This window comes from Ochlerotatus camptorhynchus, unplaced genomic scaffold (assembly GCF_037179485.1).
Source record: "Ochlerotatus camptorhynchus isolate MF236.1 unplaced genomic scaffold, CSIRO-AGI_Acam_v1.1 ptg000341l, whole genome shotgun sequence".
Classification (NCBI taxonomy): Eukaryota; Metazoa; Arthropoda; class Insecta; order Diptera; family Culicidae; genus Ochlerotatus; species Ochlerotatus camptorhynchus.
In genome coordinates this window covers 226,213-254,089 of record NW_027040829.1, presented here as the reverse complement: position 1 = coordinate 254,089, position 27,877 = coordinate 226,213, and the positions used below count along the sequence as shown (strand labels likewise).

The following is a 27,877-nucleotide window of genomic DNA, read 5'->3' as shown; positions in this document are numbered from 1 at the left end:
GAGAGCATGACAGAAAGATTCAACCATGTTTTTAATGGATTCATTTTATCACTCCTTGCGCACCACGAAGGAAACTGTTTTGAAAACGAAACTCTTTACCATCAAATTGGTCGTCCTGAAAAGGACGGATTTTGTTAAAGGGCGGGAACTTCGATCGAATTTAGGCCTTCTTTTCGGTCTTCTTGGGCAACAGGACGGCCTGGATGTTTGGCAGGACACCACCCTGAGCGATGGTCACTCCGGAAAGAAGTTTGTTCAGCTCTTCGTCGTTGCGGATGGCCAACTGCAGGTGACGTGGGATAATTCGGGTTTTCTTGTTGTCACGGGCGGCATTTCCTGCCAACTCGAGAACTTCAGCGGCCAGATACTCCATCACGGCAGCCAGGTAGACGGGAGCACCGGCTCCAACACGCTCGGCATAGTTGCCCTTTCGGAGTAGACGGTGAATACGACCGACTGGAAACTGCAATCCAGCGCGGCTCGAACGGGACTTTGCCTTTCCCTTGACTTTACCTCCTTTTCCACGTCCAGACATATTTAAATGTAAACAAGGTGATCTGATATACGAATGACACGAGCAGATGAACGCTGAAACTGTAATGATGACATTTCGACCGTCGAGTGATCTTTATTTTAGTTTAACTTGGACGATTACCATATAAATTTTTACTAAGTGATTTAATTGCTTTCTTCATCTTTAGGTATGGGCAAAATTTAAAATTTGTTTTACAGGATTAGTCCTAGACTTAGTACACGGTCGACCACCTTGGTGGGATTGGTTTGTTTTGTTTTTAGAATTTGAAGAGAAACTACTTAATACTACTATTTACAGCTTAAAACTAACCTACTCTACTATATACACTTAACCTACTATGTACAAATTGCTTATTAAAGCATGTTCAGAAAGATTGCATTTTTGAATAAATTTAGTTGTCATATCATCAATTTTGGAATCTACTTTGGGAATTTCTGCCTCTTGATGGAGGTCTGCTATTCTTGTGTCGAATGGACGATCTAGGATCATCCTCAACACTCTATTCTGTGCAACCTGGATTTTGTTCCTGTGGGTCTGAGCGCACGATTCCCACACCGGGGCGGCATAGAAGATCGCGGGGGCTATGATCTGTTTGTAAACAGCCAGTTTGTTTTGCCTTGAGAGGCGGGATCTGCGGCAAATGAGCGGATACAAACACCTAACCAAGGCGGAGCACTTAACTAGGGTTTTCTCTATGTGCGAGCGGAACAGGAGCTTCTCATCAAACAACATCCCGAGATAAGTAACATCAGTGGACCACTCGACCCTTGTACCATCCATTATTACGGTACAGGAGGGAGACGGTTTAAGTTTTGGTGATTGTCTGTGGAGGAACATGATCGCTTGGGTTTTCGAGGCGTTGATTTTGATTTTCCACGAGGTGGCATAATCAGTAAAGGTGTCAAGGCATCGTTGCAGCTTGTTCGTAATTTCACGAGGCATCCTACCCTTGACGGCTATCGCGGTGTCATCTGCGAACAGAAAGAACACGCAACCGTCTCCTAGAGGAGGGATGTCCGACGTGTAGATGCTGTAAAGCAGTGGTCCCAGCAGACTCCCTTGCGGAACACCTGCTGGGATCGGAAATTGTCCCGAAAGGGAACTATTCAACGACACCCTGAACGACCTTTGCTGGAGATAGTTACGGGTGATTTTCACAAGGTATGGTGGAAAGTTGGAGTTACAAAGCTTGTATATAAGTCCGTCGTGCCAGACATTGTCAAACGCCTTTTCGACGTCTAACAAGGCCATGACTGTGGACTTGGATACAGCTTTGTTACTTCGGATGTTATTCATCACCCGCACTAGCTGATGATTGGTGGAATGCCCCTTGCGGAACCCGAACTGTTCCGGAAGAAGAATGTCATGTTCCTCCACAAACTTGTTTAGTCGGCTGAGGATCAATTTTTCGAACAGCTTGCTCAGCGCTGAGAGCAGGCTAATCGGTCTGTAGCTTGACGGTAGTGAAGGGTCTTTCCCAGGTTTGCGGATCGGGATGATTTTTGCCACCTTCCAGATGCTTGGAAAGTAGTGCAGCTCCAAGCATCTGTTGAGGATGGCAGCCAGCAGCGAGTGGACCCTCGGGCTGAGATTTTTCAACGCTAGGTTGAATATTCCGTCAAACCCGGGAGCCTTCATGTTTTTACTATATTTCAGCGCTGAGCAAATTTGTTCCTCTGTAAACCGTTCTTCTGGAGGGACGGCACAAGGGGAGGTATCTAACGTCTGGACGCACTGCACAACCTGGTTCTCGAGTGGACTTGGGATTGTAGAGCCAAGCAAATGCGATTGGGCAATGTGCTCCCCAATTGCATTGGCCTTCTCTTCGTTGGTGATAAGCCGTTCGTCATTGACTCTAAGTGGTGGAATGGGCTTGGGGTGAGACTTCAGCACCTTGGCAACCTTCCAGAATGGTCTGGAACGGTCGTCCAGGTTCTGAACGAGCCGCCCGAAACTCTCGTTCCGGATTGAGACCATTCTGGAAGCGATCTGCCGATTCAGATCGACCATTTCGTATTTACGCTGCAGATCCCCAGTCCGCTGAAACTGGCGTCTACGAACATTTCTGAGCCGAATCAAGAGTTTGGTGTGGGAATCAATTGCTTGAAACTTACCCCTCACAGGAACTCGTCGAACGCACTCTTCGTCAGCCACGGATATGGCTTGATGGAGACCCTCCAGAGCCCGGTCGATGTCCTCCACTGTGTCGAGTGGTGGGTTGTCGTCGATGTGGCGGTCGACCACGCGTCGAAACTGGACCCAGTTGACTCGATGGTAGTCCTTCCGCTGGCACGGTGCAGGGGCCACGTTGTAGCCCAGCTCGGTCAGCACCGGTTGGTGGTCCGAACTCAGGTCGTTGACGGCAACCGGCTTGGCTAATCTGGTGTTTGCCAAGAACAGGTCCAGCGTCGATGGGTTGCCCGCCGGTGATGTGAAGGTTGGTTCGTCCGGAAACCAGACGGAATAGAGACCATGCTGGGAATGGTCGAATAGCAGGCGGCCGTTTTGGTTCTGCTGGTAGTTCCGCCAGGCCTCGTGCCGGGCGTTCAGGTCCCCTCCGATTACGAAGCGGGCATTGGTGCGGGTTATGATGGCAAGGTCGTTCTTGAACTGCTGTGCTGTACCATTGCTAACGGTACATTGCCGGGGGCAGTAGACAACGATGAACCGGACGTTTCCGGTCGATGTTTCCACCTCAACGCCGACGGCCTCGATGATGGAAGTGCGGTAGTGGGGTAGGGTGCAGTACTTGATGCCTTTCTTGATGATGACCGCGACACCGCCCCCCCTGGAGCTGGTGCGATCAAGCCGGACAATGCTGTGGTCGGGCAGCCAGAAGCTGTCACCGGTCTTGAGGTGGGTCTCGGTGAGAAGGCCCACGTCGATGTCGTGCTTGCGGAGGAAGTCTGCAAGCTCAATGTTTTTCGCCCCTACGGAGCGAGCGTTCCAGTTGGCGATCTTTATGGGTTCACGGTCCATAATTAGCGACGAAGGAGATGATAGCTTGGAGCTGTTGTGTTCTTGTTGCGCAGGTGCGCTTGATGATGATGGCCTGGGCCAACAGTGTGACGATCTCATCCGTTGACAGCGGAGAATCGTCTGTAGCTTCACCGGTTGTACCGGCCAATCCCGGAGCAGGGGGATCCGTCGATGGGCCGGAGGCTTGACTGGGTACTGCAGCGGCAGCCGACTGGGCAGCAGCCAACTGTTGGTTGAGCGGGAGCGGCGCCAACACTGGAATTGGCCGTGGTTGGACCGGTGATAACGGAGGAAAGTTCTGCGCGTTGTTTTCCGGGACCTTCTTGCGACCGGGCTGGTTGTTGGACGAGGCCTTCTTCCGGATCTCGGCGTATTCGGCCCGCTTCGGACAGGCCTTACTCGTGGCCTTGTGGGCAGCACCGCAGTTGGCGCATGTGGGAGCGGCTTCCTCGATGCTGTCGCAGTCGTCGATCTTGTGGTTTTTGCCGCATTTGATGCAGCGGCTGGCCATGCGGCAGTTCCTGGTGCCGTGCCCGAACAATAGGCAGTTCGAGCACTGAGTGACGCCACGGTGGGTTGGCTTATACCGCTCCCACTTCACTACGATGTGGAACAGTGTGCGTGTCGTATGGAGATCCTTCACAGTTGTGGAGTTCTTCTGCAGATGGACCAAGTAGAGCTGGTCACGATACTTGATGGCCTTGCTGCGGGTCATCTTGTGGATTTCGACCGGCTTGAGGCCGTTCGCCTTAATCTCGTCCATTAAGGTGGTGGTGTCCATGTCGTGGAGCCCGCGCAGCACCACTTTCAGCGGCTTGGTGGCCTCGACGTCGTGGGAGAAGTACTCCAGCTTCATCCTGTCCAAGAGGGCCTGGACTGCGTTGTAGTGATTTTCGGCCGAGACCATCAGTTTGTAGCCTTCCGTGCACCGTTGAATGGTGCAGCGAAGGCCCTGCTTAATGTAGAAATCCAGCTGCTCCCATAGCCCGGGAGGGAAGCCCTTCACATAGAAGGGTGGCAACTTAACTTTTTTAGGCACCGTCTCAGGGTCCGACTGCGGCTGGGCTCCGTTCTGCAGGGCGGAGAACGGATTGTTGCTCAGCAGCTTTTTTGCTGCCGATGCGGTGGCGCTGATGTCTTCAGGTCTGGGTCGTTTAGTTCCGGGAGGCCCCGGCTGCGGGTCCGCAACGCCTGTCGGGACGGGCAATGGGGTTTTCTTCTGCTTCTTCTGAGCTGGCTCGGTGGTCGCGCCGTCTCCTGGGAGAGTCTGTTTTCCCGGTAAGCCGGCACTCGCGTTACCGCGCGATTTCTTACCCATGGCTGGGTCAGCGAGAGCGTCACTATACAACGCGGAGCTAATTCGACTTGCGAACGAACGAACGAAACTAGAGAGAATTCAAATCGACTGAACTGCTCAACAGTCTGGCAGCGAATGTCATGATGACATTTCGATCGTCGAGGGTGGTCTTATACCTGCGTCGAGTAGCATATTACGAATACAGGGACGGTACAATAAATACTGTGGGTAGCAAAATACTGAAAATGGGATGAGTGTCGGTTGTCTCTACGGGCATGAAACGAGACAGCGTTGCCAGTATTCCTGATTTATTTGATTTTCCAGATTTTCAATCGTCTTGCCAGATACTTACCCAGATATAATTCATTTATATGTTATTACATTTATTTCAAGATGAAAATCGGTTGGACATGAGCGTTTCCGAATTCAGTCCAATAGAGGCGATGGGGGCAAGAAGACCATACGGGGCGAGATGGGCCACCGTTTGTTTGGGCATAATACCTATTAACTCATTCTATTTTTTTTTACAAACTTGTTGAAAATGCTTCTAATATGCATCTCCATGACAACCGTATCAAAATTCAATTACATGTCTAAGATAATAATGGAAATGTAACATTAGCTCTAAATCTCTAGAATATTATAAGATATGCAGTCAAGAAAACAAGCATCGCATTCACTATATTACATTTTACTGATCCGCTGGTTCTACAGCGAGCAATACACGTAACTGTTGCTAAAAGAACTTATGTTTCTATTTCACTTGATTCCTGCATGTTATTTTCTAGTGAAAACCTGTCAAAACCTTAACTTTTACTGGGGTGCTCATATTGCCCCGTATGGTTGTTGATCGGAACAAAAACTGAAATTTAAAAAACATAATCATTTATTCAGTCTGTCATTCCAAAACCACAACCAAAACGGCCCTTTTCAGGGCCACTAAAAATTCGACAAAGAGTTAGTTTTGAAGACAATTTCTTTCCAGAATATCACAGTTACAGTCAGACAGAGTAGAGCAAACCCAACAACATCAGCCCAACAAAACGGCCCTTTTCAGGGCCACCAAACTTTCGCAAAAGAGTTATTAAGGAATATTCTTAAAATATAATATACACAATTAAGTACAACACATAACAGACGTTATCCAACGCCAACCCTGCGGTCGTATCTAGTATACAACCCTTCCAACTTTTTTTTATTTCCCATGTCAAATTTAGCGGGAAACGGAGGTCCAGTACTGTCAAAAACTACGCAATGAAGAGGTATTTTGACAGTTTTACAACTTTTATCTTAAAAAAATCACTTTTAAAATTACAAGTCGAAAGTGAAAGAAACATTTTTAAACCAAAAATATAAGTTTAATTTTGAAAACTTTCATAGTTGAAACTAGAGTCGGTGTATAATGAGTCACGCCAAGAGAAAAACAGTTGAACTCGCATCACGGTTTTCGAAAGATTCCCTTTCTTTTCACTTGGCAACAGAGGACTTCTACATCAGCTTCAAATGACTTCTAGCGAGAAAAAAAAAATAGCGGCTGTAGTAAATCATTATATCAGTGATTTAGTCAAATTATCTCAACCAAAAATAGTAGAAATTCTCATAAGTGATCATTACCAAACGTATCCCATGACAATTTATTGCTCACTGCGAGTTTATGATCATTTCTTCGATTATATTTTATATTTTATTGCAATACCTTTCGTGGACCTTTCATAGCATCGTAATGTTTGTTTACTCTGCACCTGAGTAATGCGAACTAACTCAAAATGCTTGTCATCTGGGAGCCGAGTCAAACTGTCAAACGGGAGCCAAACATTCAAAAGAGCTCAGAAGTCACGTAGGTAGTTACTGTTTGAACCACAAGTAAAGGTGTTGTCACCTACTGAAAACAAATTAATAATTATAATTATGAAACTGTCGAAACATCAACCTTAGTAGGCGGATAATGTAAATCATCGAGCGTGATGCTCGAAAAAGTGTTTTTATTTGATATTAATAATGCCAAAACTGGGTTGCTGAAACAAGAATGTAATCAAACTTTATAAGAGTCATGTGAGCTTTGTGGGCAGGTGCACTCCCATCACCATGTATACGTTATTTTTGGAGCAGAGGAGGAGGAGCCAAGAGTTCATTTGATAGCATGTATATACAATTTCGTGAGCTGTTTCAGCAAAACAATTTGAAACTTCGGAACATTTTCTAGCTCACTTGAAAAATAAAATCGGCTGAGTTCGCAGTACTCAGCTCTGCACGATAGGTAGCCGGTTTGACAGCTCAATAGGTAGACTTGGCTTCACTCTTGGCGTGACTCATTATACACCGACTCTAGTTGAAACTACGAATTTTGGGAAATTTTAATTTGATTATGCATTATTTTTATAGCAACAATTTTTGTTCTTTGTGTGTGCGTTGGAGAAAATACTTATTCTGATGTAAACAAACGGTTTGGTTGACGTTTCTTCTCGAACTCGCGTGGCACACTCTACATTGGTGGTGCATTAAAAAGGCGTATATTGATGGTTTAAATAACAAACGAAGTGACAGACGACTAACTGGCGAAGAAATCAATTAAAATAATGCGGTTCGCTGTAATAGAATTTTCTTAGAAGCTTCTGCCATCATCCACCAGATGGGATACTATTTTTGTTTTGGTTTTGCTCAAAGTTGATTTTGTGTACAATGATTCTTTGACAGTGTGCAAAGCACAAACGAAGTGACAGACGGAGCGGCTCGAAAACTTTGGTGACTAACCTGCTATCACAAACGAAGTGACAGACGACTAACTGGCGAAGAAATCCATTAAAATAATGTGGTTCACTGTAATAGAATTTTCTTGGAAGCTTGTGCCATCATCCACCAGATGGGTTAGTTTTTTTGTTTTGATTTGAACAAAGTTGATTTTGTGTACAATGATTCTTTGACAGTGTGCAAAGAGTGTATCATTTTGTCATTTTTTTATGCTTTTCAGTTTTTAGTAGTGTGAAAGAGATAGAACCAAAACATTCTAATACATTTGGTGAAAATACTAGTACAATCCAGTAGTAGTGTTGCCATGTGGTGCAATCCAGTAGTAGTGGTGTTGCCATGTGGTACACTTAAAAATTGCAATAGCAGGTTAGTCACCAAAGTTTTCGAGCCGCTCCGTCTGTCACTTCGTTTGTGCTGCTATTGCATTTTTTCAGTGTACCACATGGCAACACCACTACTACTGGATTGTACCACATGGCAACACTACTACCAACAATCAATACGAAACTAACGATTTTAAATTGGCTCACCACTTTAGTAGCCTATTGGTCCCAAGCAAACGATTAACGTACCCTATTCTAGTTGAAATTCTATTACTACACTATGTTTGTTTTGATTCGCTATGAAAGTTTGACAGATAACATCAGGGGTGTGTGGATTCATGCAGAACATGCAGGGGTGAGTGAAATAGCTTGGGACTGCTTGGGACCGTTGTTCTGGTACTGAGTGAGCCAAAAATAATGATGATTTTCTTCGGGACCCAGTGGTCTTAGAGTTACCTCTATGCTACTACTAGATTGAACTAGCATTTTCACCAAATGTACTAGAATGTTTTGGTTCTATCTCTTTCACTCTACTCAAAACCGAAATGCATAAAAAAATGACAAAATGATACGCACTCTTTGCACACTGTCAAAGAATCATTGTACACGAAATCAACTTTGTTCAAATCAAAACAAAAAAACTAACCCATCTGGTGGATAATGGCACAAGCTTCCAAGAAAATTCTATTACAGTGAACCACATTATTTAAATGGATTTCTTCACCAGTTAGTCGTCTGTCAGTTCGTTTGTGGTGCAAAGAGTGCGTATCATTTTGTCATTTTTTTATGCATTTCAGTTTTGGGTAGAGTGAAAGAGATAGTATTTTGCTACTACTGGATTGAACTAGCATTTTCACCAAATGTACTAGAATATTTTGGTTCTATCTCTTTCACTCTACTCAAAACTGATGAAAACAAATAAAAAAATGACAAAATGATACGCACTCTTTGCACACTGTCAAAGAATCATTGTACACAAAATCAACTTTGTTCAAATCAAAACAAACTAACCCATCTGGTGGATGATGGCACAAGCTTCCAAGAAAATTCAGTGCCAACATTTCAAAGGGGCGTAATTGCTTTTGTAAACAAAGGCTTTAGCCGTCGATTTCTCGCAAATAAAAGCTCACTCCTCCAAATTAACAATGCTAGCTGAAAGAGGAAACATTCCTCTACCTGTTGGTGCAATCAATTTTCATGAGTAAGCTTTTATTTGCGAGAAATCAACGGCTAAAGCCATTGTTTACAAATGCAATTACGCCCCTTTGAAATGTTGGCACTGAATTCTATTACAGTGAACCACATTATTTTAATGGATTTCTTCGCCAGTAAGTCGTCTGTCACTTCGTTTGTGGTAGTAGTGTTGCCATGTGGTACAATCCAGTAGTAGTGGTGTTGCCATGTGGTACACTGAAAAATTGCAATACACGCTAACTTGAAAGTACCGATTAATAAGTAAAAAAAGACCCATTTTTAAGAAAAGTGGCTTAACTCATTAAATGAGTAAAACCGAGTTTACTCATTAATGAGTATTCGACGAATACTTCAAAAAATGGGTATTTTGTTTTTTCTGCCCATGGGTAAAAAGTACTATTTTTTAATGTTTGCTTCATGGAGCTGCCTGTTATTAAACTTTTAACATGTTAAACTAATGAAAAAGTTAAAATTGTAAAAAAATTTCATAATTTTTATTGAACCAGAATTAATATTAAACGGATCAAAATATGTATTGATGAACATTTATCTATTTCTTATACATTCATTGACCAAACGAGGCATTAAGTAGTGCTTCCGTAAGATAGTTTTTCTCATATGATCACTGCAGGAATCAATCCGATGATGGATGCTGCTTATCGAAAACGTTCAGATAATTGAGCATGTCGTTTTCCTTCTCGAAGATCTCCGCTAATCTGGAACAGGAACACTTGTTAGAATTTTAGCATGGTTTCATGTCTTTTACTTACCTCGTAACAATTAATTATATGATTTGAGTAGTAGCTATACTGAAGATCCGAGAGATGGCGCCCCTTTAGTGGTAGGAAAATCATTTTTGCAGTATGGAGAATATCAGAAAATCCACGATTTGTGACTAAATATGCTTTCACAGAAGGAAACAAATAAACGAGTGTTTACCTTATCACCATAGTAATGTACTCGTGCAATTTTCATGCATCTAAAACTGCCCATAAAGACGATAATGTATAAAAATTGAAAATTTTCATGCATTTCCAAATGGTTTCCTACCATTCCCATATATTCGAAAGTGACTGGCCCTCTGGATGTGGATGATGTCAAAGACAACAAAACATGATTAATTGGAACTGCCGTCCAAAGCACTATTTTACTGTGCTCGTTTTTAGCCTTAACGAACATCGGCCGAAAGGAATTCACTGGCTCAATCACATCTACGTTGTGTGATCTTATAATAACAGCACTAATCCGAGCATTTTTACCGAGAATTTCGACCGATTTGCAAGAATGACAAGACATTTCACAATCTGAATACTCCGCCCTAATAAAAATTGTATGGTTAATTTGCTTAACGACGTGTTCTGGGTATCATCCAAACCATTTATGGAATAGTTCAATGATTTGGGTTATCGTTCGTTTATGGTTATTTTTTATTAGGGCGTGCTTTTAGTTTTCAGTTCATCAGACTGTTGACAATGATTGTTATTATTACTCATTTTTTCTGCCTTAAGATATTTTCAAAAATGAAGAAAAAATACCCTTTTTAATCTTTATGAAAATACCCATTTTTTGACATATAAGAACAAATATAAAAAATGAGTACAAGATACTCATTAAATGTGAACTTTCGAGTAAGCGTGTGCTATTGCAATTTTTCTGTGTACCACATGGCAACACCACTACTACTGGATTGTACCACATGGCAACACTTTCTACTGGATTGAACTAGCATTTTCACCAAATGTACTAGAATGTTTTGGTTCTATCTCTTTCACTCTACTCAAAACTGAAATGCATAAAAAAAAATGACAAAATGATACGCACTCTTTGCACCACAAACGAAGTGACAGACGGAGCGGCTCGAAAACTTTGGTGACGCACCTGCTATTGCAATTTTTCAGTGTACCACATGGCAACACCACTACTACTGGCTTGTACCACATGGCAACACTACTAATGGATTGAACCACATGGCAACACTAAATGTACTAGAATGTTTTGGTTCTATCTCTTTCACTTTACTCTAAACTTAAATGCATAAAAAAATGACAAATTGATACACTCTTTGCACAAAGATCATATTGCATACAAAATCAACTATGTTCAAATCAAAACAAAAATACTAGCCCATCTGGTGGCTGATGGCACAAGCTTATAAGAAAATTCTATTACAGTGAACCACATTATTTTAATTGATTTCTTCGCCAGTTAGTCGTCTGTCACTTCGTTTGTGCTTTGCAGACTGTCAAAGAATCATTGTACACAAAATCAACTTTGAGCAAAACCAAAACAAAAATACTATCCCATCTGGTGGATGATGGCAGAAGCTTCTAAGAAAATTCTATTACAGCGAACCACATTATTTTAATTAATTTCTTCGCCAGTTAGTCGTCTGTCACTTCGTTTGTGGTATTAATATTTCAAATGTGTTTCAATACACGAAGGATTTTTGCAATGAACTAAGCTTTATTTTTTTAATTACAGGCAAAGGGAGATAGAAGAAATGTCATCGCATTAAAAATTAAACATTTTTTGTATCATTGATTAATAATATGATTTATTCACTACGTTTGGAGATATAACATTGCTATACTTTTTGATATAATATTGTATAAATGTAAATATTTCCTACTAGTCTCATTTGCCGCTAAAGGTGAATTATTGTTAAGTTGGGTATTAAGTGTATTCGAGGACATTTTAAACATTCAGAATTCACAGCTGTTTGTAGGACAATTCGGATTTGTAGTTATAGATGCCTGGAAAAAGTGCTTAAGTGTTCAATATTTTATTTATGATGTATGTGAGGTCTAATGACGATAAAGCATGCCTAGAAAGTACCTTTACTGTAATAAACAAGTCAAAACTTATTATTGTTTCCCTGTTTCTTTTCATTCGTTCCTTCTATCTATAAGTTACACTTATTCAGCTTGCTTGATCCTTATTCTGATAGACTTGCAATATTTATTGTATTGATTTTAGCAGAATATTTCAAATAAAAGTGATTTATTTCTATTCACATGGTTCACATTGTACAATTATTGAAACTGTGTTCAAAATATAAAAACAAAATACTGCGTATATTCGTTTCCAGCGTGCCGTTCAGTGGTAACAGCTAATGGTGTAATGCTTTGTGTTACTTTTTGTTTCATGCTGCATTGGCTAGATACATCCGTGATTATCAATCCGAACATTTGTTCCATTGAGTATTGATGTACAATCCAGCGAATTCAATTCTTTCACTCTAGCTTACCTTCAAAATGCTGTTTCCTTGGGACCTATTCCAAGGCTGGTAACAAATTCACGTGTTTGAGTATCTAAATATATTGCATTCTAATGATTATAATGTGGGAATCGTTGTGAAATCTGTAGAAAAAAAAAATGATTTGAATATCGTTACGGCAAAAACGAAGTGACAGACGACTAACTGGCGAAGAAATCAATTAAAATAATGTGGTTCGCTGTAATAGAATTTTCTTAGAAGCTTGTGCCATCATCCACCAGATGGGATAGTATTTTTGTTTTGGTTTTGCTCAAAGTTGATTTTGTGTACAATGATTCTTTGACAGTGTGCAAATCACAAACGAAGTGACAGACGGAGCGGCTCGAAAACTTTGGTGACTAACCTTCTATTGCAATTTTTCAGTGTACCACATGGCAACACCACTACTACTGGATTGTACCACATGGCAACACTACTATTGGATTGAACTAGCATTTTCACCAAATGTACTAGAATATTTTGGTCTATCTCTTTCACTCTACTCAAAACTTAAATGCATAAAAAAATGACAAAATGATACGCACTCTTTGCACACTGTCAAAGAATCATTGTACACAAAATCAACTTTGTTCAAATCAAAACAAAAAAACTAACCCATCTGGTGGATGATGGCACAAGCTTCCAAGAAAATTCTATTACAGTGAACCACATTATTTAAATGGATTTCTTCGCCAGTAAGTCGTCTGTCACTTCGTTTGTGGTGCAAAGAGTGTATCATTTATTCATTTTTTTTATGCATTTCAGTTTTGAGTAGAGTGAAAGGGATAGAACCAACAATCAATACGAAACTAACGATTTTAAATTGGCTCACCACTTTAGTAGCCTATTGGTCCCAAGCAAACGATTAACGTACCCTATTCTAGTCGAAATTCTAGTACTACACAATGTTTGTTTTGATTCGCTATGAATGTTTGATAGATAAAATGAGGGGTTATTGGTTTTTCCTATGTTTCGAGGGGTGATTCGACAAGCTTGGGACCGAAGATAGTACCAGAGGTGAGCCAAAAAGTTGAGCACGTTTCTTCGGGACCTACTTGTCTTAGAGTTACCTCTATGATAGAACCAAAACATTCTAGTACATTTGGTGAAAATGCTAGTTCAATCAACAATCAATACGAAACTAACGATTTTAAATTGGCTCACCACTTTAGTAGCCTATTGGTCCCAAGCAAACGATTAACGTACCCTATTCTAGTTGAAATTCTATTACTACACTATGTTTGTTTTGATTCGCTATGAAAGTTTGACAGATAACATCAGGGGTGTGTGGATTCATGCAGAACATGCAGGAGTGAGTGAAATAGCTTGGGACTGCTTGGGACCGTTGTTCTGGTACTGAGTGAGCTAAAAATAATAATGATTTTCTTCGGGACCCAGTGGTCTTAGAGTTACCTCTATGGTTCAATCCAGTAGTAGCATAGAGGTAACTCTAAGACTAGAAGGTCCCGAAATAACGTGCTTAACTTTTTGGCACAGCTCTGGTACTCTCTTCGGTCCCAAGCTAAATGATTCACCCCTCGAAACATAGGAAAAACCAATAACCCCTCATTTTATCTGTCAAACTTTCATAGCGAATCAAAATAAACATTGCGTCGTACTAGAATTTCGACTAGAATAGGGTACGTTAATCGTTTGCTTGGGACCAATAGACTACTAAAGTGGTGAGCCAATTTAAAATCGTTAGTTTCGTATTGATTGTTGGTAGTAGCACAAACGAAGTGACAGACGGAGCGGCTCGAAAACTTTGGTGACTAACCTTCTATTGCAATTTTTCAGTGTATTACATGGCAACACCACTACTACTGGAAATGAGGGGTTATTGGTTTTTCCTATGTTTCGAGGGGTGATTCGACAAGCTTGGGACCGAAAGTACCAGAGGTGAGCCAAAAAGTTGAGCACGTTTCTTCGGGACCTACTTGTCTTAGAGTTACCTCTATGCTACTACTGGATTGAACTAGCATTTTCACCAAATGTACTAGAATGTTTTGGTTCTATCTCTTTCACTCTACTCAAAACTGAAATGCATAAAAAAAATTACAAAATGATACACTCTTTGCACACTGTCAAAGAATCATTGTACACAAAATCAACTTTGTGCGAAACCAAAACAAAAATACTATCCCATCTGGTGGATGATGGCACAAGCTTCTAAGAAAATTCTATTACAGCGAACCACATTATTTTAATTGATTTCTTCGCCAGTTAGTCGTCTGTCACTTCGTTTGTGCTTCTAGTCTTATAGCGAATTCGTTTATTATCGGGGTTGGAACCAGTTCCAACCCAGTGCGAAACCGAACTTTTTGTCAGTGCGAACCTCAACCTGAGCTGGGTTTTAAAAACAAACGATCAAACTGACGTTTTTCAGAAAACAAGCAGTCCCAATCTTGATACCCGATCCAGGTTGGAACTGAATAATAAACGAATTCGCTATTAGAGTTACCTCTATGGTAGGGCTATGATGTAAAATAATTACCTTATCCATATGTTTTCCCAAAGCTGATCGTGCAGCTTTCATCAGTTCAGGGTTCTCGGCTAGCGTGTCAGCTAGAGCTGCAAGAAGCACATCTGTAATGTAAGTCCGGTTTGTTAGAATCTATGTGGATATAAACTTATCCCTTGATGACATACCGAGGATCTTCTTTTGTAGAATGGGTGAAATTCGTCCATGACTGCCTTCTGATTCCAGGAATTCTGTAAGCTTCTGCAACGCATGTTGTGCCGGTTCCGAGCCACGCGTCAATGATTGTGTGAACATAACCTTCGCCAGTTGATAGATAACTTCTTCCAGCGAGTATTCAGCGTACAGAAAATCAGCCAACCTTAATCGTCCTACCACGTCATCGTAATCCTGTGTGGAGTCTGCAGAGATATGCAACATTTTGATTTAGAATAAGTTAGATCTTAGGCATCATAAATAATTTTTTACCAGTCTGTTCACTGATATCATTCAGCTTTAGTAGACTTGGCAACCGTTCGATGACCTTCAAGATTTCAGGAGCCAGTGTTGCTGGTTGACCAACCCCACTGTTGGCCACCACTGATTCTGTATGCATAGCAACTGTGGTTGGCACTTCAGTGACGGTCGTTCCCGTAGTACTGACGTCAATTCCACGTTCAGTATTCGAATGTGGATCTGCTGATTTTAGAGGGCGGCTTGAATATGTATTCTGAAGATAATCAATTCCCAGACGAATGTCACGCAAAAATTTTATGGCATTCTCTCGGGTCATCTGCAATTGGTAAAAGGCTTTAACTGTAAACTAGCTGAATTAAGAAATTAACGGAAACATACCAGTCCCTTTTGGATTAATTCTTCGACTGCCCGAGCTACACCGGCTTCATCTCCTGTCCAGAAAACATATTGGGCCATGTCGAACGCTGAATACTGGCCACCACTGTGTCGTAACAATACCTCAGCATGCTAAATGAAAATAATTTTATTGATCAGTAAATGCGTAAAATTTGTGAATAGGTGAATGCAATATGTAGGAAATTTGAATAAAATACAAAATTCAAGCAAGTTATCCCGAATCAATATACTGGCTTAAAACCTTCATGAGATTATATTCTAGCCGCAGCAAGAATCGCAGTGCATTTGAATAAACAAACTTTGTTCAAAAACATAACTAACATAAAAATTACAAAATTGTATAAAATACTTTTCGTCGATCCATATTAAAGAATCTGTTCATGAGGTGAAACATTTAAAATTCTGTATACTTTTAATGCAAATCTGTCATATTGGCTTTATTACACCCCCACTGGGACTTACGCCAGCTCTCAAATCAACTTAGCACTTCCACAGTTGTTAGTTGAGAGAAAGCTGTATAATTTTTGTAAAAGTAGACATATATAATGCCGGATAAATCGAAAAAAATTCCAACCCGAAAATTCCTACACGAAACAAAAATTAAATTTTTTTTTTTCATGGGTTTCAATCATACATTTTTGCCAAAACATTAGCCTTATACCGAAGACAACATATCAAGAAGACTGGCAACTTTTCCATTTTCTCAAACGAACGGTATGAGACAGGCACAATCACGTCATCTACCGCTCAAAGGTAAATACTTCGAACGGATTGGATAGCAAAGGTTCCATCCTCAGAAGAAAGGTTTGTGTATTTGCTCATTTTTCTATGCGTTGCTTCCACCTTCGCTGTTGCCTTCGCTTATACCACAAACTGACAGACGACTAACTGGCGAAGAAATCAATTAAAATAATGTGGTTCGCTGTAATAGAATTTTCTTAGTATGTACGATTACCCCGAATACAACGTATGACTTGTCTAATTTTGCATAGCATTTGCAATGTAAAATTACACGAACTATTCATTGTTTCTAAGAAAATTCTATTACAGCGAACCACATTATTTTAATTGATTTCTTGGCCAGTTAGTCGTGTGCCACTTCGTTTGTGATACGATGATACGCTAAAAGGCTTATTCAGCTATAATTTTTGTTGGGAATAGACCTTTTCATCGAATTTTACTTACATCTCCTCGTCGCTGGCCGTTATTGGTATGGGAAGCGCCATCCTGCTCATGATTGGGGATTTCTTCAGGTTGTGAGGGTGGTGTAGCTTTAGGAACAGTGGGGGTTGTCGTGATCTCTGAACCATAATGTTGACCAAAGGTAAGCCGTGCGGCTCCGGGTAATAACTATTTCAATAAATTAAGAAATATTTAATGTTTTTAGTTTCACAAGTGACTACTATAATTATATACACTATTTAAATCAATACTTAAATCACAAACGAAGTAGAATGATTGATGTGCATCCTCATGGATGTAATATTAAAATTTATTTTTTGCTGTGTTCATGATTTAAAGTTCACATGTTCTATAACAAAACATTTTGCAATCGTGTTGCAGTGCTTATTTGTCCAGTTTAGTGTGAAATGCGCAATAAATCTTATGAGTGATTAAACGTCTAAACGAGAACTATTTCTTTGATTATTTTTCAATTCCATGTGTGAACCCAAGAAGGCTCTGCCCATAGAGGCAACTCTAAGACTAGTAGGTCCGGAAGAAACGTGCTCAACTTTTTGGCTCAGCTCTGGTACTATCTTCGGTCCCAAGCTAATCGATGCACCCCTCGAAACCTGGGAAAATCAACGAACCCCTCATTTTATCTGTCAAACTTTCATAGAGAATCAAAACAAACATAGTTTAGTACTAGAATTTTGACTAGAATGGGATACGTTAATCGTTTGTTTGGGACCAATAGGCTAGTCAAGTTGTGAGCCAATTTCAAATCGATAGTTTCGTATTGATTGTTGCTCTGCCAGTGCACGGTTCGTTTTGTTTGCACTGTCATATTTTTTCTCCTGTTTTCCGCGTGTAAAAGAATTAAAATAAGCTTTGTTACCACGGAATTTTAGTCTTTGGCCAAACCAGGGTTGCTTCCACTCACTTGCTATAAAAAAATTGTTTTTCGGAATTATGACATAATTAGATGTTATAATGGTTATTAGTACTTGAAATTTAAAATAAGGGGTCGTGAAGTATGTATTTGACACATAAAACCGGTCAATATTGCTTTCAGTGCGCCACAATCAGCGCTTTTACGATTCGTGAGCGCTCACCCTGAGTGAACGCTCACGAATCATTATATCTGTGATGATGACGCTCTGAAAGCAAAATTGACTGGTTTTATGAGTCAAACACACACTTTTCACCCTCTTCTTGTTACTTGCAAGCACAACATATCATTTTATCATCTAATGATTTCATTATTCCGAAAAAAACAATTTTTTATAGCAAGTGAGTGGAAGCAACCCTGGGCCAAACCTACGAGAAAAAGCAGAATTTATTTTCTGGTATTAATAGTAGGTAGTAAGAACTAGAGTAGAATTAACACAGAGATGTACCGTTTTTTGCGGATGGAGGTTTAGTCGGTATTCTTTTTTCTGGATTCCTTGATAACTGGTTTTGGTACTTGTTGGCCTATCCCATTAGGCCAGCGCGCTCACCTTCAACGTCGGCATACATTGCGAACCGACAGCATCGAACGCCGCCCGGTGGCCGCTCCGAAAACGACAGAGTGACAGGTTTGGAGTACTGTCACCATTGGTGAGTAGAGAATAAGACAAAGCCAAAACAAAAGGTAGTCATAGAAAGGTTGATAGTCAAACGTCTATAACATTCAGCTTAATCTAATTAAATACTACATATAAATAATTAAACTAGTACCTAATATCTATAGCGGCTGGTAAGTCTAATTGTTCTTAATCTAAGTTGTGAACTAAACAAAGTTTCTTAAAATTAGGGATTTGATACGTGTTGCTTGCTGGTGAATTTGTGCTACGGCTCGAACAATTGAACTAGCCGTTGATACTGGTAAGGAAAATTGAAAAAAAGGAACATGAAACAATACACATTCTTAACCTAACTTAATTTACTTAGGACCTACCTCTAGTAAACTACATGCTAGACTAAAACTAGATCCTGGACTAAAAAGGGATACTAAACGTAAGTAAATATGATCTAAACTTACATCTAGGGCCTAAACAACTGAGAACAATGAATGCGTTGTAAAATGAAAAATGTTACGCAAACTTACATCTATCTTACAATCTAAATAATGTGGAACAAACTTACATATATCTTACGTTCTAATGAATGTAAAGAAAACTAAGTTCCTTTGCTAAGCCAATTTATCTTAATATTTAAACTAATATGTACTTAAATTGTCATTTGACAGGAAAATTATATTCTCGTTCACTCTACAACAATCGGATCGTGCGTTCCATTTCGTTTCCGGCCGAGAATTATAATTTTGGAAATCCCCTTTCGTTGAATTAAAATTCAATATAATATAATTTTCGTTTATATACCGAAACAGTCAACCCGCGAGCATGTCGAGTCGAGGTTCAAAGTCCGATAAGCAAAGTAGCAAGGGTGAGGCACCCAAACCGAAAGAAAGTGATGTGGTTAAAGATGGTGAAAAGAACGGTGATGATGATGGTAGTGATGATGTGGTACTGGTGGATGAGGTGGAGAAAACTGTCGATGGACAAACCTGTAGGGGCTGTGGAGGACCTGACACTGATGACATGGTTCAATGTGATGAGTGCGACGGATGGCATCACTACGACTACGTTGGAGTAACGGATGAAGTTGTCAACCAGAGCTGGAGTTGCACCAACTGCAAGACCGCAAAATGGATCCAGCGAACTACGCCGACTTCGAAGAAACAATCAACACAGAAAGATGCCAGGAAGGAGCTCACACCCAAACGTACTTTGTCGGTCAAGGAAGTCTCAGAAACGACGCTTGTTCGCGATGGCAAATCTAAGAAGTCCACTCATTCCGAGCCGCTACTACCGTCGGAGAAGCAGAAGAAACCAGAAGCCATGGAACGAAAGGAGAAATTGTTCGTACCGTCATTGGAAGGTCTCCCTGAAATCCAGCTAATCAAGGCGTTTTCGGAAGTTTCTTGTACGTCATCGCAGAGATCTGGGCGAAATCGTGCCAAGTTACAGTTGTTGAGGCTGCATGAGGAAAAGGAATTCGAAGAACGGCAAGCACAACGACGCAAGCAGGAAGAGCAGGAGGAAGCGGAGCGTCGACAGTTAGCAGAAGAGAAAGAAGCAGAACGTCAACGGGTGGCTGAACATGAAGAAGCAGAAAAACACCGAGCATACCTAGCCAAGAAGTACAAGATTTTGGAGGACCTGGCTAGTGAAAATGGATCAAGTCGTAGTTCTGGTTCTATAATCTCACGAAGCCGGGTGGATGAATGGGTCGAAACGACCAATTGTGTACAATCGGAGATTGCTAGGTGTACACCCGATCCCGCCCATCAAGATCGAGCTTTGCAGGAGCAAAAACAGCACGAAAAGTTACTTCATAATCACCATCAGCAGCAGCAACAGCAACAACGAATGCAAGAGGAGCAGTTACAGCGGCAACGAAGGGAGGCGTTTCGGCAGTATCAACAGCGGCAACGTGAAGAACAGCTGCAACAGGAGAAACGCGTGCAAGAGCAACAACAGCAGTTGCATCAAGAAGAAGAACGCGTCAACCAATTGTTGGAGCAACAGTTGGAACAGGAAATACGTTTGCAGGAACGACAAGCGAATCGTATTCCATCTCGTAATCTGGAACCTTCCAGGCATATTCCAGAGCTGCAGCCCAAATCTCAACCAGCAAAACGTGGATCGCATAACCCTTATCGGGACTTGGTGCATGGGCATTCCGGACACTTCAGTCCAGATACTCTGCCTCAGTCAACACAAGTGCAAATCGACCACCCGAGCAGTTGATGCAAATCGATCGACCCACGCTGTATCTCGTGTCACACGTGCCCCAAGATCTTCGGCAAGCCCCACGCCAATGGATGACTACGATCAGTTCCAGCTTTCACGCTCACAAATTGCGGCACGGCAAGCTGTTTCGAAGGACTTGCCTACGTTTTCCGGCAATCCAGAAGAATGGCCGATCTTCTTATCCATGTTCAATAGCACGACAGCTATGTGTGGATTCTCGGAAGAGGAGAACCTGGTGCGACTGCAAAGGAGCTTGAAGGGGAAAGCTCACGAGGCCGTCAAGTGCAGACTGATGCATCCCGGTAACGTACAAGGAATTATGGATACGTTGCGGATGTTGTACGGTCAACCAGAAGTCATTGTTCACTCGCTGATTGGGAAGATAAGCTCACTACCAGCTATTCGAGAGGATCGACTGGAAACGTTGGTGGATTTCGCAGTGAGCGTACAGAACTTTTGCGCTACAGTTGAGTCATGTGGTTTGGAGGAGTATATGTACAACATCACTCTGTTGCACCAGCTTGTCAGCAAACTACCACCAACAAACAAGCTCAGTTGGGCTCAACATCAGAAGACGCACCTGACAGTCAACTTAGCGATCTTCGGCGAATGGGTTTACACTCTAGCGGAAGCAGCAAGTTCGGTAACGTTTCCTACCGTATCGCTGGAAGCAAAACCTGGCCACAGCGATATTCGTCGGAGCAAAAAAGGAGACAGTTATCTTAACGCACACTCTGAGTCTACGGTTCCTCACAACCCGAAACCCAATACGTCCACAAAAGCGGCAGTAGATCTTCCACCAACACCCACCAAGGAGACGTGTTTAGTATGCAAAGGGAGCTGCAAATCTGCGGACAAGTGCAAGCAATTTGGAGAGTTGTCCAGGGATTCCAGGTGGGCCGTAGTCAGGGAGTTTGGACTCTGCCGCACATGCCTTCGCCAACATAAGGGAAACTGCAAGGCCAAACCTTGCGGCAAAGACGGATGCACATATAGGCATCACGAACTGCTACACAACGACCAGAACAGGAAAACTGAAAACAGCAACACTCCGAGCGGAAGCCACCAATCGTCTCAACCTGAAGCTAGTAGCTCCGGATATCGTTGCAATACACATCAGACAACATCAAGCTCTGTGCTGTTCCGCTACCTCCCGGTAGTGCTTTCAGGATTAGGGAAGGAGGTACACACCTATGACTTTCTGGACGAAGGTTCTGCGCTGACACTGCTCGATCAAGAACTGGCCGATGAGCTCAACTTAAGTGGAACTTCGAGTCCACTCTGCCCACGATGGACTGGGGGAACTCAACGCCACGAGAAGAATTCTCGTATTGTCAAGCTTCACATTGCTGCAAGACATCACGAAGCCAGGAAGTTCCAGCTAGACGATGTGCGAACAGTTAACGAATTAATGCTGCCACAACAAACTCTAGACTTCAATGAGCTAGTACGTCTGTATCCTCACCTTGAGGGGCTGCCCGTTGAGTCATATCACGACGCTCGTCCACGCATCCTGATAGGAATGAAGCATGCTCAACTGGGACTTACGCTGAAGAGCCGTGAAGGAGAACTAGGTCAACCGATTGCGATGAAGACCCGACTGGGATGGACGATATGTGGAGGATTGTGTTCCGGAGAAACGCCAAATATGTTCCGCTATACATTCCACGTACGCTCCTTTAGCGATGAATCCGACGAAGGTCTACATCTAGCCATGAAAGAGTACTTTTCCCTTGATAGTCTCGGAGTTATGAAGTCAGACAAACTGCTTCTGTCATCCGAAGATGAGAGAGCTCAATCACTTCTAGAGTCCCGCACACGTTTCAATGGCGAACGCTACGAGACAGGCTTACTGTGGCGATACGATGACATCCGCTTGCCGGATAGCCGCGAAATGGCACTGTGTCGTCATCAGTCCTTGGAAAAACATATGGCGAAGGATCAACAGCTGGCGGAAGTACTGCATGAGAAGATCAAGGACTACATAGCAAAGGGATACGTTCGCAAGCTTTCCGACGACGCAGTTAAGCAGCAATCCGGTCACACTTGGTTTCTACCAGTATTCCCAGTCACAAATCCAAATAAACCAGGAAAAGTGAGGATAGTGTGGGACGCAGCAGCTAAGGCACACGGAAAGTCCCTGAATTCCGCTCTGCTGAAAGGTCCGGATCTACTTTCTTCTCTTCTAGCGATTCTGCTTCGATTCCGTCTGCATCCTGTAGCAGTAACTGGAGACATCCGCGAAATGTTCCACCAGGTACTCATTCGCGAGGAAGACCAACGATACCAATGTTTCTATTGGTTAGACAAAGAAGGAAGGCTCGGGGTGTATGCGATGAGAGTCATGACCTTTGGGGCGTGCTGTTCTCCGAGTAGCGCTCAATATGTGAAGAACATTAACGCGGAGCGATTCAAGAGTGACTACCCAGCGGCGTACGAAGCAATTACGAAATCGCACTATGTCGATGACATGTTGATCAGCGTAGCTTCCGACGAAGAAGCAATTCAGACAGCGAAGGACGTTAGACACGTTCACGCACAAGGTGGCTTTGAGATACGGAACTGGATCAGCAACTCCAAACGAGTGACGTCAGCGATGCAAGAAGGAAGTACGGAGGAAAAAAGTCTGGATATATCATCAGAATTGTCCACTGAAAAGGTCTTAGGCATGTGGTGGAACACGAAGTCCGACGCCTTCACCTTCAAGGTTGGATGGAACCGCTACGATTGGGCTCTGCTGAAAGGTGGAAGACGGCCTACGAAACGCGAAGTTCTGCGTGTCCTCATGACGATATACGATCCCCTTGGACTGATCGCGCACTTCTTAGCCTACCTGAAGATGTTATTGCAAGACATCTGGCGATCCGGTTTTAGCTGGGACGAGGGAATAGACGACGATGCGTTCACGAACTGGCTCACTTGGCTAAAAGTCTTGCCAAACGTCGAAAGCGTTCAGATAGCTCGATGCTATTGTTCCGCATACCTAAACAGCGAGGCCGATGAGGTGCAGCTTCACACGTTCGTTGATGCTGGCAAGAGCGGAATGGCAGCTGTATCATTTCTCCGCTTCGTTAAAGATGGAAGAATCCACTGTTCTCTCCTCACCTCTAAAGCTAGAGTAGCACCGTTGAAGCTCACCTCGATCCCTCGGCTCTCGGCTCACTCGTACGGTCGTCGAAACCTTGGCTATGCAGATAACGAAGAAGTTTTACTGGTCGGACTCGAGAGACGTTTTGTGCTGGATCAACTCCGACCATCGGCGGTACACTCAGTTTGTCGGATTCAGAGTTACGGAAATTCTAGAGGCTACGGAAGTACATGAATGGCGACACGTACCAAGCAAACTAAACGTAGCGGATGACGCTACAAAGTGGAACGTGCTTCCCGATCTATCTGCTGAGAGTAGGTGGTTCAACGGACCAGATTTTCTCTGGACAACCGAAGATAAATGGCCACAGTCTGCAATCCGGAACGAATCCACAGACGCCGAACTCATAGCAAACCTTTCTACACACCACGTTGTTCCAGAACCGATCATCTGCACCGCGGACTACTCCAGCTGGGAACGACTGAAAAAAATAGTCGCGTGGGTACTGCGATTTGCAGCAAACTGTCGATTGAAACTACAAAAACTGCCGACTAAAACGGGACCGCTCGTCGAAAGTGAGCTGTCCGCAGCTGAAGCATACCTGATCCGCATCGCGCAGCAAGACGGCTATCCTGAAGAACTCTCCACCCTGCGGAATATGCCACAAATCGTAGGAGATCTATCACCGCCGCTGCCGAAATCCAGTTCACTGTACAAGCTGACACCGTGGCTGGACGAACGTGGTATAATGCGAATGAGAACCCGCATCACAGCCTGCCATTATGCCACTGAAGACGCGAAGAAACCCATCATCCTACCTCGCAAACACCACATCACTACCTTAATAATATCCCACTACCATAATAAATACCACCATCAAAACCACGAAACTGTGGTGAATGAACTGCGGCAAAAATATCAAATTGGCCGCATACGCTCGTGCTACAACCAAGTACGCAAAGATTGCCAGAGGTGTAAGAACGAATATGCAACTCCGAATCCTCCAATAATGGCCGACCTACCTCCCGGTCGCCTAGCAGCATTCTTGCGGCCGTTCACGCACACGGGAATCGACTACTTCGGCCCAATTGAAGTCATCGTCCGAAGAAGGGTCGAGAAACGCTGGGGAATGCTAGCCACCTGCTTGACCGTGCGGGCGATACATATTGAAGTCGTCCATTCGCTAACCACTAGTTCCTGTATCATGGCAATCAGAAATTTCGTCGCTCGGCGTGGTCGACCCCGTAAAGTCTACAGTGACCGGGGCACTAACTTCGTCGTAGCGGAACGAGAGCTGAAGAAGCTCGAAGCAGTGGTCGATCACGACGCGATCATGAAAGAGTTCAGTAGCTCTGAGACCGAATGGCGGTTCAATCCTCCGCTAGCACCACACATGGGCGGAAGCTGGGAGCGGCTGATACGAACAGTAAAGAGCAACCTGATGGTCGTCTGCGCAACGAAGAAACCGTCAGACGAAGTGCTACGAAACACTCTAACTGAAATAGAAAGCGTGGTGAACTCTCGACCACTCATGCATGTGCCAGTAGATGACGACTCTGCTCCAGCTCTCACCCCGAACCATTTCCTGGTTGGTTCATCAAATGGTACAAAACCACTTGTCACGAGTAACGACTGTGGTCTCGCCTTGAAGCAGAACTGGTGCACTTCGCAGATCCTGACTAACCTGTTCTGGAAGCGGTGGGTTAGCGACTACCTGCCGGAAATCACTCGTCGGTCGAAATGGTTCCAGTCTGTGAAGTCCATCGCAACTGGAGATATTGTTATCATTGTGGACCCCAAGTTGCCTCGGAGTTGCTGGCCAAAAGGAAGGGTTATCAACACGATCGCTAGCCGAGACGGTCAGGTCCGGTCCGCGACTGTGCAGACGATCAGCGGAGTCTACGAACGTCCAGCAGCCAAGTTGGCGGTGTTAGATGTTCAGCGCGTCAAGCAGTAACCCAACCGGAAGTTGGTGTACCCTGGAGGGAGTGTTGGCCTATCCCATTAGGCCAGCGCGCTCACCTTCAACGTCGGCATACATTGCGAACCGACAGCATCGAACGCCGCCCGGTGGCCGCTCCGAAAACGACAGAGTGACAGGTTTGGAGTACTGTCACCATTGGTGAGTAGAGAATAAGACAAAGCCAAAACAAAAGGTAGTCATAGAAAGGTTGATAGTCAAACGTCTATAACATTCAGCTTAATCTAATTAAATACTACATATAAATAATTAAACTAGTGCCTAATATCTATAGCGGCTGGTAAGTCTAATTGTTCTTAATCTAAGCTGTGAACTAAACAAAGTTTCTTAAAATTAGGGATTTGATACGTGTTGCTTGCTGGTGAATTTGTGCTACGGCTCGAACAATTGAACTAGCCGTTGATACTGGTAAGGAAAATTGAAAAGAGGAACATGAAACAATACACATTCTTAACCTAACTTAATTTACTTAGGACCTACCTCTAGTAAACTACATGCTAGACTAAAACTAGATCCTGGACTAAAAAGGGATACTAAACGTAAGTAAATATGATCTAAACTTACATCTAGGGCCTAAAAACTGAGAACAACCCGACCAACCATTTATTTAAATTTCTTCAAATTGTGATATATCGGCCTTTAAAGCCATTCATATAAAAAATCGATAGCGATCGTCACCATTTCATGAAGCCATTCAAAGCTACTCCAAGTCTAATAATGAATAATTTATAAAGATTTTTATCAAAATCTCGATACCAATCGTTAACGATGTAAAGATATCGATTTATGTTGCCAGTTCAGTACTGATCTTTACGTGGATTTATTTGAAACGTAATTAAATATTATAAAAAAAAATATTTTTTGCGAAGCGTGGAAACTTAATTTCTTAAACTTAAACTTAATTGAATCATCTTAGCCAGACGGTGATCATCAACAGAAGTAAACATATTTCTATCAATTACAGTGCTGATATTTTTAAGACTTTTTTAACTGCACAATTACTAGTTTCGATCCCATGCCATTTAGGGTATACTGATTTCGTTGTTGGTTGCTGATCCTCGGGTCTACAGCTGCTGTTGATGACCTTCCCAACGACTGCAGAACATACTCTTGTACATGGTGTGTCGAATTTTCTGTACATTTATTCATGCATCTTTGAAATAATTTGTCATAACATTAAAACAGTCAGTCGTCAAGGTTTCAAGTTTCCTCTTTCGTTTCAAAATGCCGAGAATCTTGCCACGGGTTCTTAAAAAAAGACCGAGAGCACATCGACATAAACTTAAAGAGTCACAATTGCAAACATTTGCTTCGCCGCGGCCACGGACGTGCCTCCCCATTCATTTACCGGATGCTGATGCTTCTTGCGATGAAGTACGGAATTCGTCAACGGAGAGTGCCTCTTCGAACGAATTTATGGATATAGAGTATTTGGATCAAGCTTTTGACGAGACAATATGGAAAAATCTTGATCCGTTGACTGAAAACGAGTATGGAAACAATGTTAGTGACGGATTTAATTTTATCAATGCACACGTTTGTTAGTTATTAATTTGTTTTTTAATGTGTTTCCTATGCAGAATACAGATGAATCAATTAGAACAACTGATGTTTCTCCCAGCTCCCAATTGAAAGCAGATCTGGCAGGTTGGGTTTCAAAATACAGTGTTCCGTTGGCCGGAGTCTCCGATTTACTGAAGATTTTGAAGGAACATACTGGATTGGATTTGCCAAATGATGCGCGTAGTCTTCTTAAAACACCAAGAAAATCCAACGTTCGGGAAATGTGCAATGGAGAATACATTCACATTGGTATAGCGGAGTTTTTGAACCAGTTCAATTTGATGGATCATATCAAAGAAGGACGACCAATTATGCTATCTTTTTCGGTAGACGGAACACCTGTTTCTAAAAGTGGTGCGAACGATTTGTGGATTATATCGGGAGCTATCCATACCGAAGGGTTTATACGGCATGTATTCATCGTAGGAATTTTCAATGGACCATCGAAACCAACATCTTTTAACGCATTTCTCAACGAGTTTGTCGATGAAATGAAGGAATTACTTACTACTGGATTTCATAAAGATGGTAAGGTATATACCGTGAAAATAAAATGTATCGTCGCAGATGCACCAGCAGTAGCGTACATCAAGGGTATAAAATCACACGGAGGATATTCAG

The 27,877-nt window shown here is 42.5% G+C and overlaps 2 protein-coding genes across 2 annotated transcripts in view; both read right to left on the bottom strand.

The window, feature by feature from the left end:
• LOC135708915 (histone H2A) lies at positions 1–584 on the bottom strand. The gene has a single exon (XM_065231097.1). It carries the CDS (start codon positions 533–535, stop codon positions 161–163), a length of 375 nt encoding a protein of 124 aa, XP_065087169.1. The 5' UTR covers positions 536–584; the 3' UTR covers positions 1–160.
• A 9,126-nt stretch (positions 585–9,710) lies between these two features.
• The window catches only part of LOC135708906 (uncharacterized), a 76,730-nt gene continuing 58,563 nt past the window's right edge, over positions 9,711–27,877 (bottom strand). Inside the window, exons 5-11 of the mRNA XM_065231087.1 lie at positions 16,849–17,013; positions 15,646–15,774; positions 15,280–15,583; positions 14,982–15,212; positions 14,827–14,918; positions 9,887–9,909; positions 9,711–9,792 (exon numbers count right to left, since the gene is read on the bottom strand). Coding sequence (XP_065087159.1) covers positions 9,711–9,792; positions 9,887–9,909; positions 14,827–14,918; positions 14,982–15,212; positions 15,280–15,583; positions 15,646–15,774; positions 16,849–17,013 — 1,026 coding nt within the window. The remainder of the gene's footprint in view (positions 9,793–9,886; positions 9,910–14,826; positions 14,919–14,981; positions 15,213–15,279; positions 15,584–15,645; positions 15,775–16,848; positions 17,014–27,877) is intronic.

Coding starts and splice junctions, on each gene's coding strand:
- LOC135708915 (XM_065231097.1), bottom strand. CDS start 535: ATGTCTGGACGTGGAAAAGGAGGTAAAGTCAAGGGAAAGGCAAAGTCC.